This window comes from Anabrus simplex, chromosome 3, assembly GCF_040414725.1.
Source record: "Anabrus simplex isolate iqAnaSimp1 chromosome 3, ASM4041472v1, whole genome shotgun sequence".
Taxonomy (NCBI): domain Eukaryota; kingdom Metazoa; phylum Arthropoda; class Insecta; order Orthoptera; family Tettigoniidae; genus Anabrus; species Anabrus simplex.
The window spans coordinates 104,923,256-104,943,267 of NC_090267.1; the positions used below are offsets into that span (position 1 = coordinate 104,923,256).

The following is a 20,012-nucleotide window of genomic DNA, read 5'->3' on the forward strand; positions in this document are numbered from 1 at the left end:
CAGTGTATTGGACCCTCACCAAGATTACCTGATTCAAGAACTGGAAAAAATCCAAAGAAAAGCAGCCCGATTTGTTCTGGGTGATTTCCGACAAAAGAGTAGCATTACAAAAATGTTGCAAAGTTTGGGCTGGGAAGAATTGGGAGAAAGAAGATGAGCTGCTCGAGTAAGTGGTATGTTACATGTAATAATAACACACGTAGCAAGAAGTCTACTGTTGCAAATACTTCTTACTCATAATATTACAAGCTATCTTTGTCACCGTCAAGTGATTCCACTTGTATATGCTTTTTCAACTAGAATATCTACAAACTCACAATTTACAACATTTGAACATCACTTCAAATTTTGAGATGGTCCATAGTGATCCTATTTGAAACTGTTCTTCAACTTCTATTCACCAACTTCATATCCTCAACGTGTTCTACAACTTCACCATATGCATCTGACTTTCATCCTTTATCTTCAAGATCATAATGAACTTCGGATCTCTCGACTAACTTTGACTTTTACTCTCTCCTCTTTACTTTGATTACATAAGATTTTTCGCCATCGTCTAATTATAACCGCCATTACTATCAACTTTACTTTTATGCAATCTTACTACTTGTTGTATAACAATCTGTTGTTTTATTCCATTGTACTTATTTTAGCAGCCTTCTAAGGTTAATTTTGTTAATACTTCCACTATTGTATCTCATCACATTGTATTTTCAAACCATCATTGTTATTTTTAATGTTATTTTACTTCAAATCTCTTCAAGATTTTAAAATTCATTTCATCACTACATGTTATTTAGACGCTTATTTTTAATTTAAGGTTAAGACTATGGCTGATGATGCCTTCAGAGAAGGCGAAACATGTCCCACTATTAGCTAACAAATTTATGTAAATCATCCAAGACGATTTTGTATTGATTAGGTGGTCTAATAAATAACTTAATGTTATTATTTCAATTAAGTGGTATGTTCCGAGCTGTCAGCGGAGAGATGGAGTGGAATGACATTAGTAGATGAATAAGTTTGAGTGGCGTCTTTAAAAGTAGGAAAGATCACAATATGAAGATAAAGTTGTAATTTAAGAGGATGAACTGGGGCAAATATTAATTTATAGGAAGGGGAGTTAGGGACTGGAATAACTTACCAAGGAAGATGTTCAATAAATTTCCAATTTCTTTGAAATAATTTAGGAAAATGCTAGGAAAACAGCAGATAGGGAATCTGCCACCTGGGCGAGTGCCCTCAATGCAGATCAGTATTGATTGAAATCCTAGACTTACACATAAGCTGCACGTCTTTTCTTGGGATTGCTCTAGCCCACTGAGAGAAATGCTCCTCATTTTCAGGTGGAGAGAAGAAATGTTCACCTTCACATGACCTGTAAGCAGATCGACACCCTGGCACAAAACATAATGGCATTTTCACACTATATTCCAAAATATAGTTATTACACTGAAAAAATCACTCCCGCTACAAATGAAAACGCGCACACCCAGTATAAACAATGCCATCTGTTCACCCAAAGCAATCGTTGCGCTGCAGTGGCAAATCTCCACACTATAGCCACTAGTTTCTCCATTGCTGTAATGGGAAGCAAGTCGAAGTGCTCTCACTTCCTCTTTCTATTCGCTATGGTAAAACCACCAACCTAATCTAATCTGTACTCAAAGGAGATATCTCAAAAGCATTTGAGACTTGATACAAGAATAAGGGAAGGAGATGGACAGCCACCCATACTCTTGAATTCTTTAATCATATCCTAGAGAAGTTTATCAGGGAATAGACCAGATCCCTATCAGAAACACATGGTGGGGAAAAAAAAAAAAAAAAAAAGAGACATTAATATCAAACGTCTGTATTTGCAGATGATTTTACCTTGATTATCAAGAACACTGGAGAGGTTTCCATACAATTATCCACCTTACAAACAATTGCTACAAAACAGGTCTTCAACAAAACTGATTTTATAACAAACATCAAAGATGCTCGAAATTATATTATAAAAGGTTTCCAAACACCTACAACTTTAAATACAAGATGGAATGGATCATGCATTATCTGTCTGTGGATAAGAAATGCTCAAACTAAAAAATGTATATCAAATGTGCAAGAACCCTTACAAGAGCAAGAGTTTATCATTAACCCTTAACCTAAGTTGTTACAGTACAGTAGTAAGACCTTCAGTTCTACAGTATATGCATTAGAATGCATATACATGACAAACAGACCCAAAAGAAATCTGGAAGTCAAAGAATAAAACAGTTTGATCAATATACAGTACTAGGACCAGTAAAAGTTCAAGAAAGGTATAGGAGAAGATACAATGAACTTCATCAACAATTTGAATAATAACCAAATCCACAAGGAAGAGAGGACTTACCTATTTCTGTGGTCACTAGAAAGAATGGATCACAAAAGATTAACATATCAAAACCAAAACTCAAGCTTTCAGAGGCCATATTACACCAAATAGACTAAACAGGTAAAAAAAAGAGGGAAAGAGAATTGAAATCATGCAGTCCATAAATGACTTAAACAGTGTGAAAGAACAATGTGTTACAAAATAGATATTTCAAGAGCTGACTTGTCAGGAAACTCAACATACTTTATTTGTAACACACATGGTGTCCTCTTAACTAGAAAGAAAAATATTTTGCCTATATAAAGAGTATCTACTAGCAAAAAAAAAAAAAGTATTCACTTGGACAAGTTCTATGACTGCACCAAACATGGGAATTGGTACAATAATTACAAGTGGTAAGGATGTTTCTATGAACACTATAAATAACAAAGGTATAGAAAATAAACTGGCTTAGTGAAAAAAATGTGGTTTTCACACTATCTCCCTCTATAAAAGTAGTGATATATGTATACATACTTGCATGGGGAGTGGCTGTGGTATTATTTCATCCTCGACTAGATCTGCTAAACCAACAACTGTGCTCATGTTCAGTTCCATCTCTAGATCTGATATCCTTGCTTCCAGATGATCAGTGCTCCAGTCTCGCAGAGAAGTCCGATCCTTGAGTTCGCCTGGGTGTACTGTGTGAGACAGTCTTATTCGGGCACGAGGGCAACCCTTCCCATCTACTGGCACCTCCATCCATGCTCGTGACCGGCATCCAAACTTGCTCTGTATGTATGTGGAAACCTTAGTTATGTATAACATCTCAAGCAAGATAAGGCAAATGAACACAACAGTTCTAAAGAATCACTTCTCCTTCGAGAGTTACATATTTTTTCCACAAAAACTAAGTTTATTCCACTGTGCTGAAATTAATGTTACTAAGCAGCACTTATTAAAGAGAGGGCTGTCCAGTCTATTCAATGCACAAAGATTTAATACTAACTCCAAAGAAAGCAGAATGGCAGTTTAAAATGAGAACAGAAAGTTGATTAATATTTGAGTACTACCATTCACCATTGAAGTAGTGGAGAACTATGAGCCAATATTCAGTCATGAAAAGATACAGGTGTAAGTTTGTAAAGAAACAAACAATCAAGAAGTTTCAATGAACTAGAAGGAAAAAATCTCAGGATGACCAACAGATTCTAATAAGTGAACAGAGCAGACATTAAAACATGATCCACTGATGAGAAAATGAAGAATGGAATTCAAGCTGGAGGACATCTTTATTAAACAAAGAAAACTTTGCAGTCCAACACCATTACAATTGAAAATTTAGTTTTTCAACTGCACTCTACTTGAAACAGAGTTTCAGATTATTAGGCTGTCTTGAGTACATGTAGTACATGCTGAGGAGATATGAAGGACACAAAATAGCTAAATGGATACCAGTAGCAGCCAAATCTACAACCTTCAACTTATGTCCGATGCTCTCCCATTTGAGCTACTTTAGCCTAGGTCATTCTTATTCTGTTGGCAGAGATCTATGCTATAGGTCTGGCACTAAGTCCAATACAGCTGTACAATGCATTAGTCACTCGCTGTGCGTCATTCAAATTAAGTATTTAACTCTCTCAACTGGATTGTATTTGAAATTGACTTTCAGCTTACTAGGTTGTGCCAAGTACACAAAGCACATGCTGAAGAGATGTTAAGTAAAGAACATCAATGGCCAGCCAAGTACACAAAGCACATGCTGAAGAGATGTTAAGTAAAGAACATCAATGGCCAACCAGACAGCAGTGGGAGATTCTGAACCTTCCACAACTTTGTTTTGTACTTAATGTTTCTTCGGTAAGTACCGTATGTACTCAACACAATCTGATAAGCTGAAAGTCAACAAGTAAAATGTGATTAAGATATTGATTCCCATAGGGAACCTGAAATATTTGTTTCGAATGAGTAAATTTATAATACCGATATAGTTGCTCCGTTATTGGATATTTGTGGAAAAATTATAATGTCTAATAACAGATCAACTATATTGGTATTATAAATTTACTCATTCGGAACAAATATTTCAGGTTCCTTGTGGGAATCAATATCTTTATCATCTGATGGCCAGGCAGGCATCAATTTTTGAAAATAAGACAAAGTGTCTCATAGTGCATTGGCACTGCCGGTGGCTCCAAGTAGCCTACGCACTGGCCTCCACTATATACACTAGCCATGCGCCTCGGTGGGTATGCTTTTTACCAACTGATAAGACTGACTTAGTACGCTGGGCCGAAACGTTGGCAACCAGGAATAAGTTAGCAGGAAAATTTAGAATGTCCAATAACAGACCAACTATACTGGTATTATAAATTTACTCATTCAGAACAAATATTTCAGGATTCCTATAGGAATCAATATCTTTATTATCTGATGGCCAGGCAGGCATCAATTTTTGAAAATGAGACAAAGCGTCTCATAGTGCATTGGCACTGCCGGTGGCTCCAAGTAGCCTACGCACTGGCCTCCACGATATACACTAGCCATGCTTCTCGGTGGGTATGCTTTTTACCAACTGATAAGCCTGACTTAGCACGCTGGGGCAAAACGCTGGCAACCAGGAATGAGTTGGCTGGAAAATTTATAATGTCCAATAACAGACCAACTATACTGGTATTATAAATTTACTCATTCGGAACAAATATTTCAGGATTCCTATAGGAATCAATATCTTTATCATCTGATGGCCAGGCAGGCATCAATTTTTGAAAATGAGACAAAGTGTCTCATAGTCCATTGGCACTGCCGGTGGCTCCAAGTAGCCTAAGTACTGGTCTCCACGATATGCACTAGACATGCGTCTTGGTGGGTATGCTTTTTACCAACTGATAAGCCCGACTTAGCACGCTGGGCCGAAACGTTGGCAACCAGGAATAAGTTAGCTGGAAAATTTATAATGTCCAATAACAGACCAACTATACTGGTATTATACATTTACTCATCCAGAACAAATTTCAGGTTTCCTATAGGAATCAATATCCTTACCATCTGATTGCCAGGCAGGCATCAATTTTTGAAAATGAGACAAAGTGTCTCATAGTGCATTGGCACTGCCAGTGGCTCCAAGTAGCCTACGCACTGGCCTCCACGATATGCACTAGGCATGCGTCTCGGTGGGTATGCTATTTACCAACTGATGAGCCCGACTTAGCACGCTGGGGCGAAACGCTGGCAACCAGGAATGAGTTAGCTGGAAAATTTATAATGTCCAATTACAGACCAACTATACTGGTATTATAAATTTACTCATTCGGAACAAATATTTCAGGTTTCCCATAGGAATCAATATCTTTATCATCTGATGACCAGGCAGGCAGGCATCAATTTTTGAAAATGAGACAAAGTGTCTCATAGTTCATTGGGACTGCCGGTGGCTCCAAGTAGCCTAAGCACTGGTCTTCACGATATGCACTAGCCATGCGTCTCGGTGGGTATGCTTTTTACCAACTGATAAGACTGACTTAGCACGCTGGGCCGAAACGTTGGCAACCAGGAATAAGTTAGCTGGAAAATTTATAATGTCCAATAACAGACCAACTATACTGGTATAAATTTACACATTCGGAAAAAATATTTCAGGTTTCCTATAGGAATCAATATCTTTATCATCTGATGGCCAAGGAGGCATCAATTTTTGTAAATGAGACAAAGTGTCTCATAGTGCATTGGCACTGCTGGTGGCTCCAAGTAGCCTACGCACTGGCCTCCACGATATGCACTAGACATGCGTCTCGGTGGGTATGCTATTTACCAACTGATGAGCCCGACTTAGCACGCTGGGGCTAAACGCTGGCAACCAGGAATGAGTTAGCTGGAAAATTTATAATGTCCCATTACAGACCAACTATACTGGTATAATAAATTTACTCATTCAGAACAAATATTTCAGGTTTCCTATAGGAATCAATATCTTTATCATCTGATGGCCAGGCAGGCATCAATTTTTGAAAATGAGACAAAGTGTCTCATAGTGCATTGGCACTGCCGGTGGCTCCAAGTAGCCTACGCAGTGACCTCCACGGTATGCACTAGCCATGCATCTTGGTGGGCGTGCTATTTAGCAACTGATGAGCCCGACTTAGCATGCTGGGGTGAAACGCTGGTAACCATGAATGAGTTAGCTGGAAAATTTATTATGTCCAATAACGGACCAACTATATTGGTATTATAAAGTAAAATGTGTTCATGAAAGCTTAAAATTCACTTTTGGAGTTGGTCAAAACAGAAGAAGAGACATTCATGTATTTTTCCTAACCTATACATAGCCCAACATGAATAAATATCTCTCTCTCTCTCATGACACAGTCTGTTCTACTGTTAAAAAATCGTAATAAGAGGATTGGGGCAATCTTGTTTATATGTGAACGGATCACAAATGTATATGTCTCGTGTGGAAGTTCTGCAGGCATAGTGTGTATGCAAAACAATTGATGGCGGCTCTGTGATAGGTGGTAGTACCGCAGCGAGGGCTGTGAAATTGGTGAGTGTCGTGCGAGATGGGCGTAATCCGTGTTGAGCAGCGCACTTACATCAAAACAGCCGTTCTCCGAGGGAGAAATGCGATGGAATGTCACAGTGATTTAGTGGAAGCCCTTGGGAATAATGCCCTACCATACCATATAGTAGCACAGTGGGTAGGAAAGTTTCAGCAATGACGTGTGTCAACCAGTGATGAGCAACGTTCGGGACGACCTGTCAGTGTGCAGACCGACGTGGCATGTGCCGTCATTGAGCAGCTCCCGGATGAAGACAGACGATGGACGCTACTGGAGTTAGAGAGGGCAAGTGGCATCGAGAAACGCACCGTCCACAGGATATTGCGTAATGAGCTGCAACTGCGTAAAATCGCATCGCAGTGGGTACCGCATGCACTGACGGAAGTTCAAAGGTAGGTGCGCTATGCAATATGCTCCGACCACCTTGCACTCTGGCAACAGGACGGCAATCAATTTTGTCACGAATAATCGCCATCGATGAATTTTGGGCCAGAGCATACGAACCAGAACTGAAACGTCAGTCCGTGGAGTGGCGACATGCTGGATCACCAAAGAAGGTCCGTCAGAATCCTTCCCCAGTCAAATTGATGGTGATTGTTGCGTATGACGTCAGGAGTGTCATTATTTGCTCCTTTGTTCCACATGGCAGAACAGTGACCGCACAGTACTACAGGGACCTCCTGGTGCGACAGATACGACGTGGCGTTCGGGAGAAACATCCGGATCTTGCGGACAGTGCAATAATCCTGCACAACAATGCAAAACCACATAAAGCAGAGTGTGTAGGGCTGCTACTGCGATGTTGGGGATGGGAAGAATTGGAGCACGCACCGTACTCTCCCGACATTTTACCCTGTGACTTTGATCTCATTTGAAAGGTTAAGGAACCACTACGTGGTAGGCGGTTTGCAACATGAGAGGACATTGCTACTGCTGTGCGCCAACAGGTGACCCGATTCACACAGGGTGCGATAAATGCTGAGGCAGATGGTATTCAGCGCCTCCCACATCATTGGCAGCGTGTGGTGTCAGTAGCAGGAGATTATTTTGAGGGCTTTTAGGCCCAGGTTTGTCATGTCAACTTTATGTGCACTGTGTTGTCATTCTTTTGCACGGGGAAGGCCATATTGCCCTATACAGCCATAATAAATTAGTGTGTTACGATATTTCAGTGCTATTCATTGTCCACACATGTAGTTAACACCTTGTCCTTTTGTCTGTATATGTCACATTTTCCAACCGGACTGGTATCTTCAAGAAAAAAATAGTTGCCATGACTTTTGCCCCAATCCTCGTATGAGAAAAACAATGATCAATCATCAATGCCACAACATAGCATGGGTAAAGTGTGGACAGTGTAAATAAACTGATGGGATCCACACTGGAATAATGACACTGGCTGTGTACACCAGAAGAAAGGAGAGATCTAATAACAATGAATGCCAATATGATTCAGTTGGCAAGGAAGGGTCAGATCAATCAAAGTAGTTGTTTGTTTCATAATCTCTTTACAAAAAATCCCACAACTCTGATCAAATGATGAAGGGTTTAAAATAATGAAAGGATATTTTATACAGCAATATCAACCTTTAGTGGTACAGCTGAACATAACAGAGCAACATTAATCCCAGCACAATGTAGTCGCCAATTACAAAATTCCAAACAACACACATTAATCCCTATGGAACATCTTTATAACAGATATAAACAGGACATACAGTACAAAAAGATGTGGTGGATATAAGGCAAAACACATCAGTTACAACTGCTTCTCAAATCCTGGAGAACTCTTCTAAGAAATTACATACATACATACATACATACATACATACATACATTACATACATACATAGTCACAAATGGTTATAGCCATTCCACGGTTAATTTTTCCCAGCTTAGTTGAAAGATCTGATTAGTATATCACCAAGAAATCATAATTTTCCTGAAAGTAAATGTATTCTATAACAAGAGGTAAATTCAAAGTTGGCAAAGAAAATAAAAACGAAAAAAAGGAAAATCAGTTTTTATTATGACTTCCATGATTATGAGGAACAAAAGACATGTCTCATAGACAAAGAAATGAGATAAACTACAAATGTGGAAGTGTACAAACTCACTGAGGCACCTACAAGAGAAAGGGCACAGGGTTACCCTGTTTGCAGTACCATTTTTCTGGGTAAATATAACATCAGTTATCAAGCTTCACATATGGATTGGAGAATAAGAAACAGTGAGATATATTCGTCAGTATGAAGAATTTTCTTCCTCAGAATTTCCCTACAACTCTGTAAAATCTGAGGGAAGCAAACAAAACTAGGTGGTTTTAGAACTAATCTGGTAATATTCAAGGTTTTAAAAATAAAACAATTTACTGAAAGCAACAACCTGGCATCCCTCTCTAAAAATAATATCCTGTGAAAATTCACTTTAGCTGGTGACACAAATTTATAAAACACACAAAGTCGTGAGTCACCTAAGAAATACGTAATATGTAACATTAAAATATCTTGCAGTTTCTTCCCAAACATACATATATGATAATGGCTATGAATAACATAAACTAATGCAATAACTTGTCAGTTAAGTGTTAGCAGTGTGGAGTGAGTTGAGTTTATCCTGTAGTCTCTACTGGACTTACCTAACTAATGGCTTTACCATGCCCATGCCAGCTACAAGCCTATGCTAGCAAACATAAAGCCGACTGTTAATGTCCAAAAGCTTAAATGAAAGGTGCTCTGCAAGTAAACTCAAGTTTGCAAAACAGAAGCTGGGTAGCACTGCTCAAATCACCATAAGCACAATTTTTGATAAGCAATTATAAGAGCATCACAAACAAGAGAAGAGAGCTTTTTATATAGAGAAAGTTATTGATTTTTGCCATAGTATTTCACACTCAAAATAAAGTCAAGTAAAAGTAGAAGATTTTTCAAATATCATGGACAATTGCTGTTCTTATTTAGAGTTTTGGATTACTTGCAGCTCTTTAATTTTAGCAACATTTAGAACAAATTTTTTTCATAAAAACTTTATACAACAAAGGTTATTTTAAAAAAAAAAAAAAAAACCCATCATGGCTCTTATAGCCCTGATGGGCCTTGGCCTAACGAGCGACTGATCCTTAGCCTTAAGACTTGCAGATTAAGAATGAGACACAGGGTCAGCACAATGAATCCCCTTGGCTGTTATTCTTGCATTTTTAGACCAATACAGGTTATCTATATGAATAAAATTATAATTTAATCTGTACATTTAAAATTATTGCCACATGCTTTGCTTCTACCTCTGTTTAGGCATACAAAATTCGAAAGTATGTTCAGTTCAATTTTTGTCCATTTACCTATTTGTTATTTCATGGGAAACAGCTAAAAAGAATTTCTTGGAATGCAGTATTCAGGGATAGCTGGATTGTGCACTAGGCTACATATTATTTGATTAGTATTCAGTGATATGGCAGTATTAAGTGGGACCAAAACAGGAAATGTCAAATTTCCATGTTAATATTAACTGTATTGAAAAACAATACACACAAAATAAGTTGTGAAAAATATAATTTCTGATCTATTATGTTTCATGCTTGCTTACTATACACGGAATAAGAATGAAAATATTTGTGATTATTATGTATTCCACTAACTTTCAAATACAGCAAACTCTCGATTATCCGGGTTAATGCAGACCCGAGACTGCACGGATAACACAAAATACACATGTTCTTACCGAAAATTGCAGATTTACTGTAATTACAAAACATGCTACATATCATATTTGAAAGCCTAGTGTACCACTTACAGTATGTGTAGCTCACTGGAAACTGACAACTTACTTATAAAATTACATTTAAACACCACACTGTATTTTGCAAGACTTGTTTTTGGTTCACTTTCGGGAAATAATTGTCCATTTCTTCTGTTTCTATTTTTCATTCACAACAATAAATGTGATACAGGTTAATACTCACTGTCAATGACTCATTTTACAGACTATTATTGAGATTTGTCAGCAGCGGCTAGAAAAGTATGATCAACAATGCATTTCTCCTGGCTATGTTTAAGAGTAAGCTATATTGTCACTATGTATCAACACAGCAAGAATTCTGATAGAAACTGTTCAAGGAGAAAACTTGAATCTTTTCCTTTTACTTTCAGTTTTAGGGGCGATGGAAATTATCTACAAGAAATTGGCCTTGGACATGTTTCGAGGTTAGAGTCATGGTATTTGCCGGAAGATAAAATGGGAAACAATGGAAACTATTTCCGGGACAGTGTCCATAGAGTCTTTCGGTGGTAAAACACGAGTAACACGCAAATAATGCATTCTACATGAAAACATTCATTCTAATTATAACAAAATACAGTACTTCAAACTTTGTCTTTATTTTTAAATCGCCGAACTACGTACAGATAATCCGTATCAGCTTTCTGGTGACTTCAAGGATTGGATTAGCTTCAAGGATACCTCTTACTGAGGTTAAATACTACTTTGCTTTTATCCCTAAGGGGCAAGGCAAGACAGTTGGTCCAGAATATCCCTGTCTCAAATCGCAATTTTGTTGTCATGGGAACTTGTACTGTGTAGATAGACAATTCTCAACTAATAGCTGTAAGACATATTCATAAACTTCTGTCTCCCCCAAGTGTTAGTGAAGACTCATCAACCGAGCTCAAACATTTATTAAACCACATGGCAAGTAATACGAATGCATTAGAAGCCCTTAAGTTAGACGTGTCTTTGCTTGAATTGATGCTTACATAATTAATGTTAAAATGTTGATAGTAGGACTAAGAAGGAATTTGAAGTACTTTCTGCCTCAAGAAAGCGTTATGACTGAAAGGATCTAACTGAATTCTTAGAAACCACGTGTCAGGTACTGGAGATAGTCAACGTGAGCTCACAATTAAATAATAAGTTCAAGGTGAAGCCAATGAAGATGTTCAACCCTATCTAAACCCATAAACTTACCCAGCATGGACAAGCAATGTAAATACTGTAATCAGGTGCATGTTTTATATCACTGTGACAAGTTTAAGGCCTTATCTGTATTATCACAGTGTTTAGAATTTGTTAAGATTCTTAGAATCTGTGTTTCAACTGTCTCCTTGTAGAAGATCATAAGTCTTCCCAGTGTAAGGGTAGCTCTTGTCGTATGCATAAGAGCAAAAAACAATAAATTCTACAGGCTGTTAATGGTGAAGTTAAGGAATGTGGTGCGTCCCATGAATCACAACCTCATTGCGATTCAGCAAATGAAATTGGGAGGTCACCAGAATTGAGAACGGGAAGTTATTGGTCATTTAAGAACCAAGGATATGTTCATGTATTGTTGGTAACAGCAATTGTTTATATTCTCAATTCAAGAGGAGTAAAGCATAAGGAACAATGTCTACATGATTCATGCAGCCAATCCAATTATATTACCAAAATATTTGTTCAGATGTTCAATTTAAGAACATTACAAAATCTCATCCCAATTGAAAGAATAAGTGGAATTAGCCATCATTCAAGGTACAGTATTGTGTGACATTGTCAATTAAGTCAAGGATTTCTGAATTTGATGCTGATATTCATTGTTTGGTATTAAGTAAAAAAAAAACTAATTCTTTGCCTGCAAAGGAAATAGACACATCAGAAGGTAATCTTCCTGAGGGCATTCAGAAGACTGATCCTGACTTTCATATCCCACGAAATATTGACATCTTGTTAGAGACGGAAGTGTTCTATGAAATCATGAAGAACGATCATACGTCCATGCCAGATGATTGGCCAGTTCTACAGAGAACACATCCGGATTACATCCTGGCTAGTAGATATCAGTCATTCCCTTCACATGTGCATGAATCATCTCAAAACTTCTTTCTACGCAATGAAGCTGAACTTAATCTTCAATTAACACAATTCTGTGAGCTGGAGGATTTGCCAAATAATTTTAAGAGAGAGACATTCCCAGGAAACTACATCATGTGATGCAGATGGACGATTTGTTGTCAGTCTTTGCTTAAAGCAGGATCTGAGTAACCTTGGAGAATTTTTCCAGGTTGCACTCAATCGCTTTTATCTTACTGAGAAGCATTTTGCAAGGCAATCGGTACTTGCTGAAGCATGTACAGAATTCATGGCAGACTATGAAAGGCAAAATCATATGGAAGAAAGAAGAGAGGCTCAAACAGGAGATTTGCAAACCATTTATTACATTCCTCACAGCACCATATTTAAGGAGTCAAGCACAACAACTAACTTAAGAGTAGTCTTTGACTGCTCAAGTAAAACTCTAGTGGTTGTTCTCTGAATGATTTGTTACCAACAGGACCTACACTTGAACAATATTTGCACTGAAAAGTCGTAAGATTTAAGGTTGGTTGCTTTCTACTTGTTGTTTAAAGGGGCCTAACATCTAGGTCATCAGCCTCCAGTTGTCTTTACGGCCGATGTAGAGATGATGTACAAAAATATATTAGTAAGGAGGTGAGCTACCTGGGTCACATCATGTCATTGGGAGGAGTAGCCATGGATCCCAGAAAGTTAAAAGCCATCAGGGACTGGCTGGTGTTGAAGGAAAAGCAGGAATGCAGGAGTTTCCTTTTGCACCTACTATTGCAGGTTTATAGCTGGCTATGCTGATATCTTGAAGCAACTTAAGCAGTTCACCAAAGAGAGAAGGCTGTTCAAATAGTTGTCAGATGTATAGACTGCCTTCCGTACCCAGAACGAATCCTTGTGTATGGCACCTGTTCTTGGATACCCCAAGCCTAAGGGCAAGTTCATCGTGGACACAGATGCCAGCGACATGGGAACTGGTGGGGTGTCGTTTAAGGCGCAGGACAGCCAGGAGAAGGTGACTGTCTACAGTGATTGCCTCAGTAGGCGTGACCTCTTTCTCTGGAATTGGAGACTGGGTATGAGGGACTCCAAAGGCGTCAGGCAGTGCGACAGGCTCTAGGGCTTATTGCCACAAGGCTCAGCAACCGGGAAGACCAGCGCTAGTCACAGCAGTGCCCAGAAGGACTGATACCCTGAATAACTGGACTGGCGAGGAACAGACTAATGACTTGTGCATGATAACTGTTCCCATCTAACTCTAATACCTGAACCTTTCTAGAGCCACATCCTTGCATGTGCTACCTATGATGTCAGGTTTTACATGTAGACATTTTTCTATTTCTTCCTATTTGGTTTTGTCCTGACCATTACTCTTTAAGTGTAATACCACCTTTCCAATACAAACTGCCTAGTATCACATCCCAATCCTCCTTGCTGTATCTTTTTTCTTAGAATCAACGGCATGTCGGAGGCGTTGTAGATTACAGTCGATTCCCCCCACCCCCACCCAAAAGTAAGAATTCTAATTTGAGGTGTTCTTTGGCTGTTGAAGAGAGGGGAACATCTTTGTGCTACACTGGTGTAAATTTACACCCCAGTATGGGACTTTACTATTCCACCATGAGGTATTGTAAACTTCGCATGACTACGTTATTGAGTAGTTGCACTCGCTCATTATCAGTAAGAGAGCTGGTGGATCTCTAATTCTATTAACTTATATGCTGTTGGAATTTATGTGAAGATGAACATTATTTTGTCAACACGCTTGAAAACTTTTATACTTCTGTGCTGTAAATATTTCTCTACTTTGAAGATCTCTTATACTCAACTTGTGCGCTGGTAACTTCATTCCACTGGGCTAAATGCATCTGTGCTGCATAGAGTATTTTCTTGAATTTGTTATCTGCAATATTTCATACATCCTAGTCAGGTCTATTTTTATGATATGCCCAGACTTAGTAATTTAAAATGTTATTCGTTGATTCATTAACAAATTCAACTGTTTTTCCTATTTCTCTACATTTTCTCAATACTCTTTGTACTGTTGGTTGGGAAGTGTCTGTGCTGTTTAATGTATGTATCTGTTAAATTTATTTGGATAAAATCAGAGTCAAATTGCTGTAAAATTCCTTTCTCGTCTGTTGTGAAACTAGTCGTAATTTTTCTATTCTGTTCTGGTCCTTTACTTGCTAACTGGTTGTGTTTATGTGAGTATATATCTATTATGTTCTTCCAAAGTTGGCAATTCTTGCTCATCACCTAGTGTCCTTTGTATTATCCTAACTACTCGTACTTATTGCTATTTTGCTCTTTCCCCTTCGTACCATCCACGGTTACCATCTCATTGCCCAGCATTTCAATGGGTCACTTACTTCCACAAAGTACAGTATACAGTCCCTATCTACTCTCTATAAATAACCTTTCTAGAGCCACATCCTTGCATGTGCTACCTATGATGTCAGGTTTTACATGTAGACATTTTTCTATTTCTTCCTATTTGGTTTTGTCCTGACCATTTTTCTTTAAGTGTAGTACCACCTTTCCAATACAAACTGCCTAGTATCACTTCCCAATCCTCCTTGCTGTATCTTTCTTCTTAGAATCAATGGCATGTCGGAGGCGATGTAGATTACAGTCGATCCCCCCCATCCAAAAGTAACTTATTACAACACTTCAATGCATAACCTGTAACAATACTCTAACCGAATGGTCAGGCCTTCAGTCATCTGAAACACAGATTTCCTAAATTAAGTGAAGCAAAGCTGAAAGAAGGCTTATTTATCAGACCAAAAATCAGAAAACTGTAGAATGATCGAAAAGAAAAGATTATAATTATGTTTCCTCAGTGAATAATCGGTTGGTGAACTACAAGAACATGGGTGTAGAGTGTTGCTCAAAATTCACTTTTTCCATTCACACCTTGACTTCTTCTCGTTAAATTTGGGTACTGTAAGCGATGAGCAGACTAAGCGCTTTAGCCAAGACATTCTTACTATGGAAAATGGTTATCGAGGACATTGGAACCCTTCAGTAATGGGTGACTACTGTTGGCATCTTAATAGAGACTGTGAAGAAACAACATACAAAAGAAGATGATCATCGCAGCACTTTTCAAAACAAAATAAAGATAAAATTACACTGTATTGTGGCACAAATACACCAACATTCACCAGTAGCATTTTTAAAATTAGACTATGTACCTAAGTCCTGTAAAGTCGTTGAAAAATACAGGTTTTTCCATTGAATTCAGCAACCCAAAATTACGTAAATCCAAATTTCTATTAGTTATACGTGTAATTGTTTTGATGCAATCAGAAACATTAATGTGCTCCCACAATGTATTTCATGCATGTGTGTTAGAATTGTGTAGCTAGAAAATGTGATGTGATAGAGAGAATCTGCTTTTTCCACTGAATTTATACACCCCAAATTTATGTAGGGTCACTATGTTTCAAACCACATATAGAAAATGATGATGGTGCTTGTTGTTTAAAGGGCCTAACATCTAGGTTATCCGCCAAAACATACAGAAATTTTTTTTTAGACTAGTGTTATTATTGTCAATAGACTGAAGATGGTTCAAATACGAGCCATTGATTTTTTGTTCCTCTAATATCTTGGTCTAAGTTTTTGAACACATTTTTCTAGTAAGAGTGAACAACTTCAGATGGATCGTGTTCGTCTGGCCAATCCTTTGTTCTTTGGCATCTTGTTAAATAGAAGATTTTCATGTACTCTGGTAGGTATAGATGTTTTTAAAGGGAATTTTGTATTTCAAGTCTTCTGGGATTTTTTGCCAATTGTTATTCAGGTAGGGATATAGTACAGACAGGCTTATGAGAGATCAGTTCTAACATTCTATTAAAAACCAGTTGTAAGAAACTGCTCAGCTATCATGCTCACTTATGACAGAAGAAAAGACAGAAGAACGGATAGAAGAAAATGGAGAAGAGCAGCTTTTTGTTTGACTAATATTATCATAGGTAGTGGAGAAATATGAATCGATAGCAGCCCATTCAAACAATTTATGACAGAAATCCAAGTGTCATGATGATCACCAACGTTCAGTAAGGAGACAGTACCAACAAAAGAAGAAGATAGATATCTAATACTTTCCATACAGTACCCCGTTATTTAAAGCAAAATAATAGTATCTGCTGTAGAAATGAAAGAACTTCATCAAAGAAAAATTAAGATTAACAAAATCAAAATTGACAAAGATTCTTCCCAAAGTTCTAAGTGTACAGGATATGTCAGAAGTTCCTGATATGATGTGTTCATCGGTCAGTTCTGACTGACTAATACTGAGGTAGGCATGCAATGGACGGGGTTAGTTGAGGTATCTTATCCTATTGGGCTCCTGGCACAGTATGCCATATTCTATAGTGTCTCAGCATTCAGTCTGTTGGTATACTAATGGAGAATAAGGAACAATCCATTATTCGATATATATGCAGAAACAGGAGGTAAGAAGTTTGGATGTAATTCAGAAGGTAATAAACGCTCATATACAGTATTCTCGACAGATTAAAGGGTCAGATTATCATAACATGTAAGATATCAATAACAACAGTACATTATAAATGAAGGATGACTATCACTGAATTTCAGGGACTCATAACAAAATGATAACTATTGATTCAGGAAGGGGCTTCAGTATGTTATATATAATTTTAGTCAAAGCTAAGCAGTGCCAAAGCAAAAATACCATTATTCACCAAAAGTATGTACATTTTTAGAAACCTAATAACATCAGCTTTTGAAAGCATGCATAAAATATAAAAAGCTAATAATACTAACCTTAAATCTGGAGTCACCCAGAGAGATCAAATGCGTTTATTTACTTCTACAAATCAACAGATTAAATTTGGTTTTACCTCACACCACATGTAGCTTCCAACGTTTCTCCTAATAGAAAACTAGAGAATTCACTTTTATCTGGGTTAGATTTCTGTCCAGTCAAGTCCCAGGCAAGATGATGAAGTCCCAGCTGGCAAGGTGCATCTCGTATCTCTGAATGAAAATGAATGAATGATTATGGAGCAATGATATGTGAGGAGATCTAACACAGGTTTTGTAACAAGTTTCAAACCTCACATAGGAGAACGCCTAAACTTAGGTAGAGAGGAGTCCGTCATCAGCAGTTTACTGTAGCCTTCTACAATAAATACGACTGAATGACAGGTATTCACAAAATAAGATAATGTGAGGTTAAGCAAGAGTAATCAGATTTTTAAGAAGGAAAAAAAGAGACATAAAATATGTGTTAAGATATAGCCTCTGAAGCATAGCCTGAGTGGTGAATGGCAACTCAGTGATTAAAAAAAAAAAAATTAAAATATTTTACGTCCCAGTACCTTCATTTTCGTGATTTTCAGAGATACCAGGGTGCCGGAATTTTGTATGCAGGAGTTCTTTTGTGTGCCAGTACTGTAAATCTACCAACATAAGGCTGACTTATTTGAGCACCTTCAAATACCATCAGATTGAATCAGGATCAAATCTGCCAAGTTGGGCTCAAAAGGCCAGCACTCTACTGTCTGAGCTACTCAGGCTGGCTCAGTGATCAGAAATCCCGGACATATGCCGAGATATTTGCTAGGGGTTTAACATCACATTAACACAAACAGAATTTTTGGAATGAGAAAGGGCTAGGACTGGGAAGGTACTGGCCATGGCAATAATTAAGGTATGAAAATGGGAAACCATGGAAAACCATTTCCAAAGAGGGGGTCAAACCTACAATCTCCTTAACGCAAGTACACAGGCTACACGATCCCTCCTTCATAGCGAACTAACTCAGTATCTGTTACATTTTCAGCTGGTAGTCTGGTTGAAATCTCAGATAGCACATCCAAAGGTTATAAGGTTATAGGGAAACAACAAAAACCAAGACAACACCATAATGAGACATACTAAGCAAAATGAGGAGTGAGGTAGTTTGCTATTGCTTTCCCCAATGAGCCAAAAATGCTATTGTATCATGAATAATAATAATAATAATAATAATAATAATAATAATAATAATAATAATAATAATAATAATAATAATAATAATAATAATAATAACATAGACGGCTGTTGTGCCTTTCAGCATTCAGTCTGCAAGCCTCTGTGAATTTTCTAAACGCCGCCACAATCCTCAATTTGCAACTAGTGTTGTGGCCTCATTTAGTTCTATACCTCTTATCTTTAAATCGTTAGCAACTGAGTCTAACCATCGTCTTCTTGGTCTACCTCTACTTCTCTTACCCTCCATAACAGAGTCCATTATTCTCCTAGGTAACCTATCCTCCTCCATTCGCCTCACATGACCCCACCACCGAAGCCGGTTTATGCATACAGCTTCATCCATCGAGTTCATTCCTAAATTAGCCTTTATCTCCTCATTCCGAGTCCACCCAGCTTTCGCTCCCGAAAAGCAAAATTGGTCTGAAAACAGACCGATGTAAAGATAGTTTCATCCGGGAGCTGACTTCCTTCTTACAGAATACTGCTATCGCAACTGCGAGCTCACTGCATTAGCTTTACGACAGCTTGATTCAATCTCACTTACTATATTACCATCCTGGGAGAACACACAACCTAAATACTTGAAATTATTGACCTGTTCTAGCTTTGTATCACCAATCTGACATTCAATTCTATTGAATTTCTTACCTACTGACATCAATTTAGTCTTCGAGAGGCTAATTTTCATACCATACTCATTACACCTATTTTCAAGTTCCAACTGCAGGCTTTCGGCACAATCTGCCATTAAAACCAAGTCGTCAGTATAGGCCAGACTGCTTACTACATTTCCACTTAACTGAATCCCTCCCTGCCATTTTATATCTTTCAGCAGATGATCTGTGTAAACTATGAACAGCAAAGGTGAAAGATTACAGCATTGTCTAACCCCTGTAAGTACCCTGAATCAAGAACTCATTCTACCATCAATTCTCACTGAAGCCCAATTGTCAAAATAAATCCCTTTGATTGATTTTAATAATCTACCTTTAATTCCATAGTCCCCCAGTATAGCGAACATCTTTTCCCTCGGTACCCTGTCATATGCTTTCTCTAGATCTACGAAACATAAACACAACTGCCTATTCCTCAATTTTTCAATTACCTGGTGCATACTGAAAATCTGATCCTGGCAGCCTCTCTGTGGTCTGAAACCACACTGGTTTTCATCCAACTTCCTCTCAACGACTGATCGCACCTACCCTTCCAAGATGCAAGCGAATACTTTCCCCTGGTATAGTAATCAATGAGATACCTCGATAGTTGTTACAAACCTTCCTGTTCCCTTG

The 20,012-nt window shown here is 38.0% G+C and overlaps 1 protein-coding gene across 1 annotated transcript in view; it reads right to left on the reverse strand.

Moving 5' to 3' along the window:
- The window catches only part of LOC136866041 (bridge-like lipid transfer protein family member 3B), a 458,695-nt gene that overhangs the window by 77,971 nt on the left and 360,712 nt on the right, over nt 1–20,012 (reverse strand). The window contains exon 16 of the mRNA XM_067142666.2: nt 2,879–3,133. Coding sequence (XP_066998767.2) covers nt 2,879–3,133 — 255 coding nt within the window. The remainder of the gene's footprint in view (nt 1–2,878; nt 3,134–20,012) is intronic.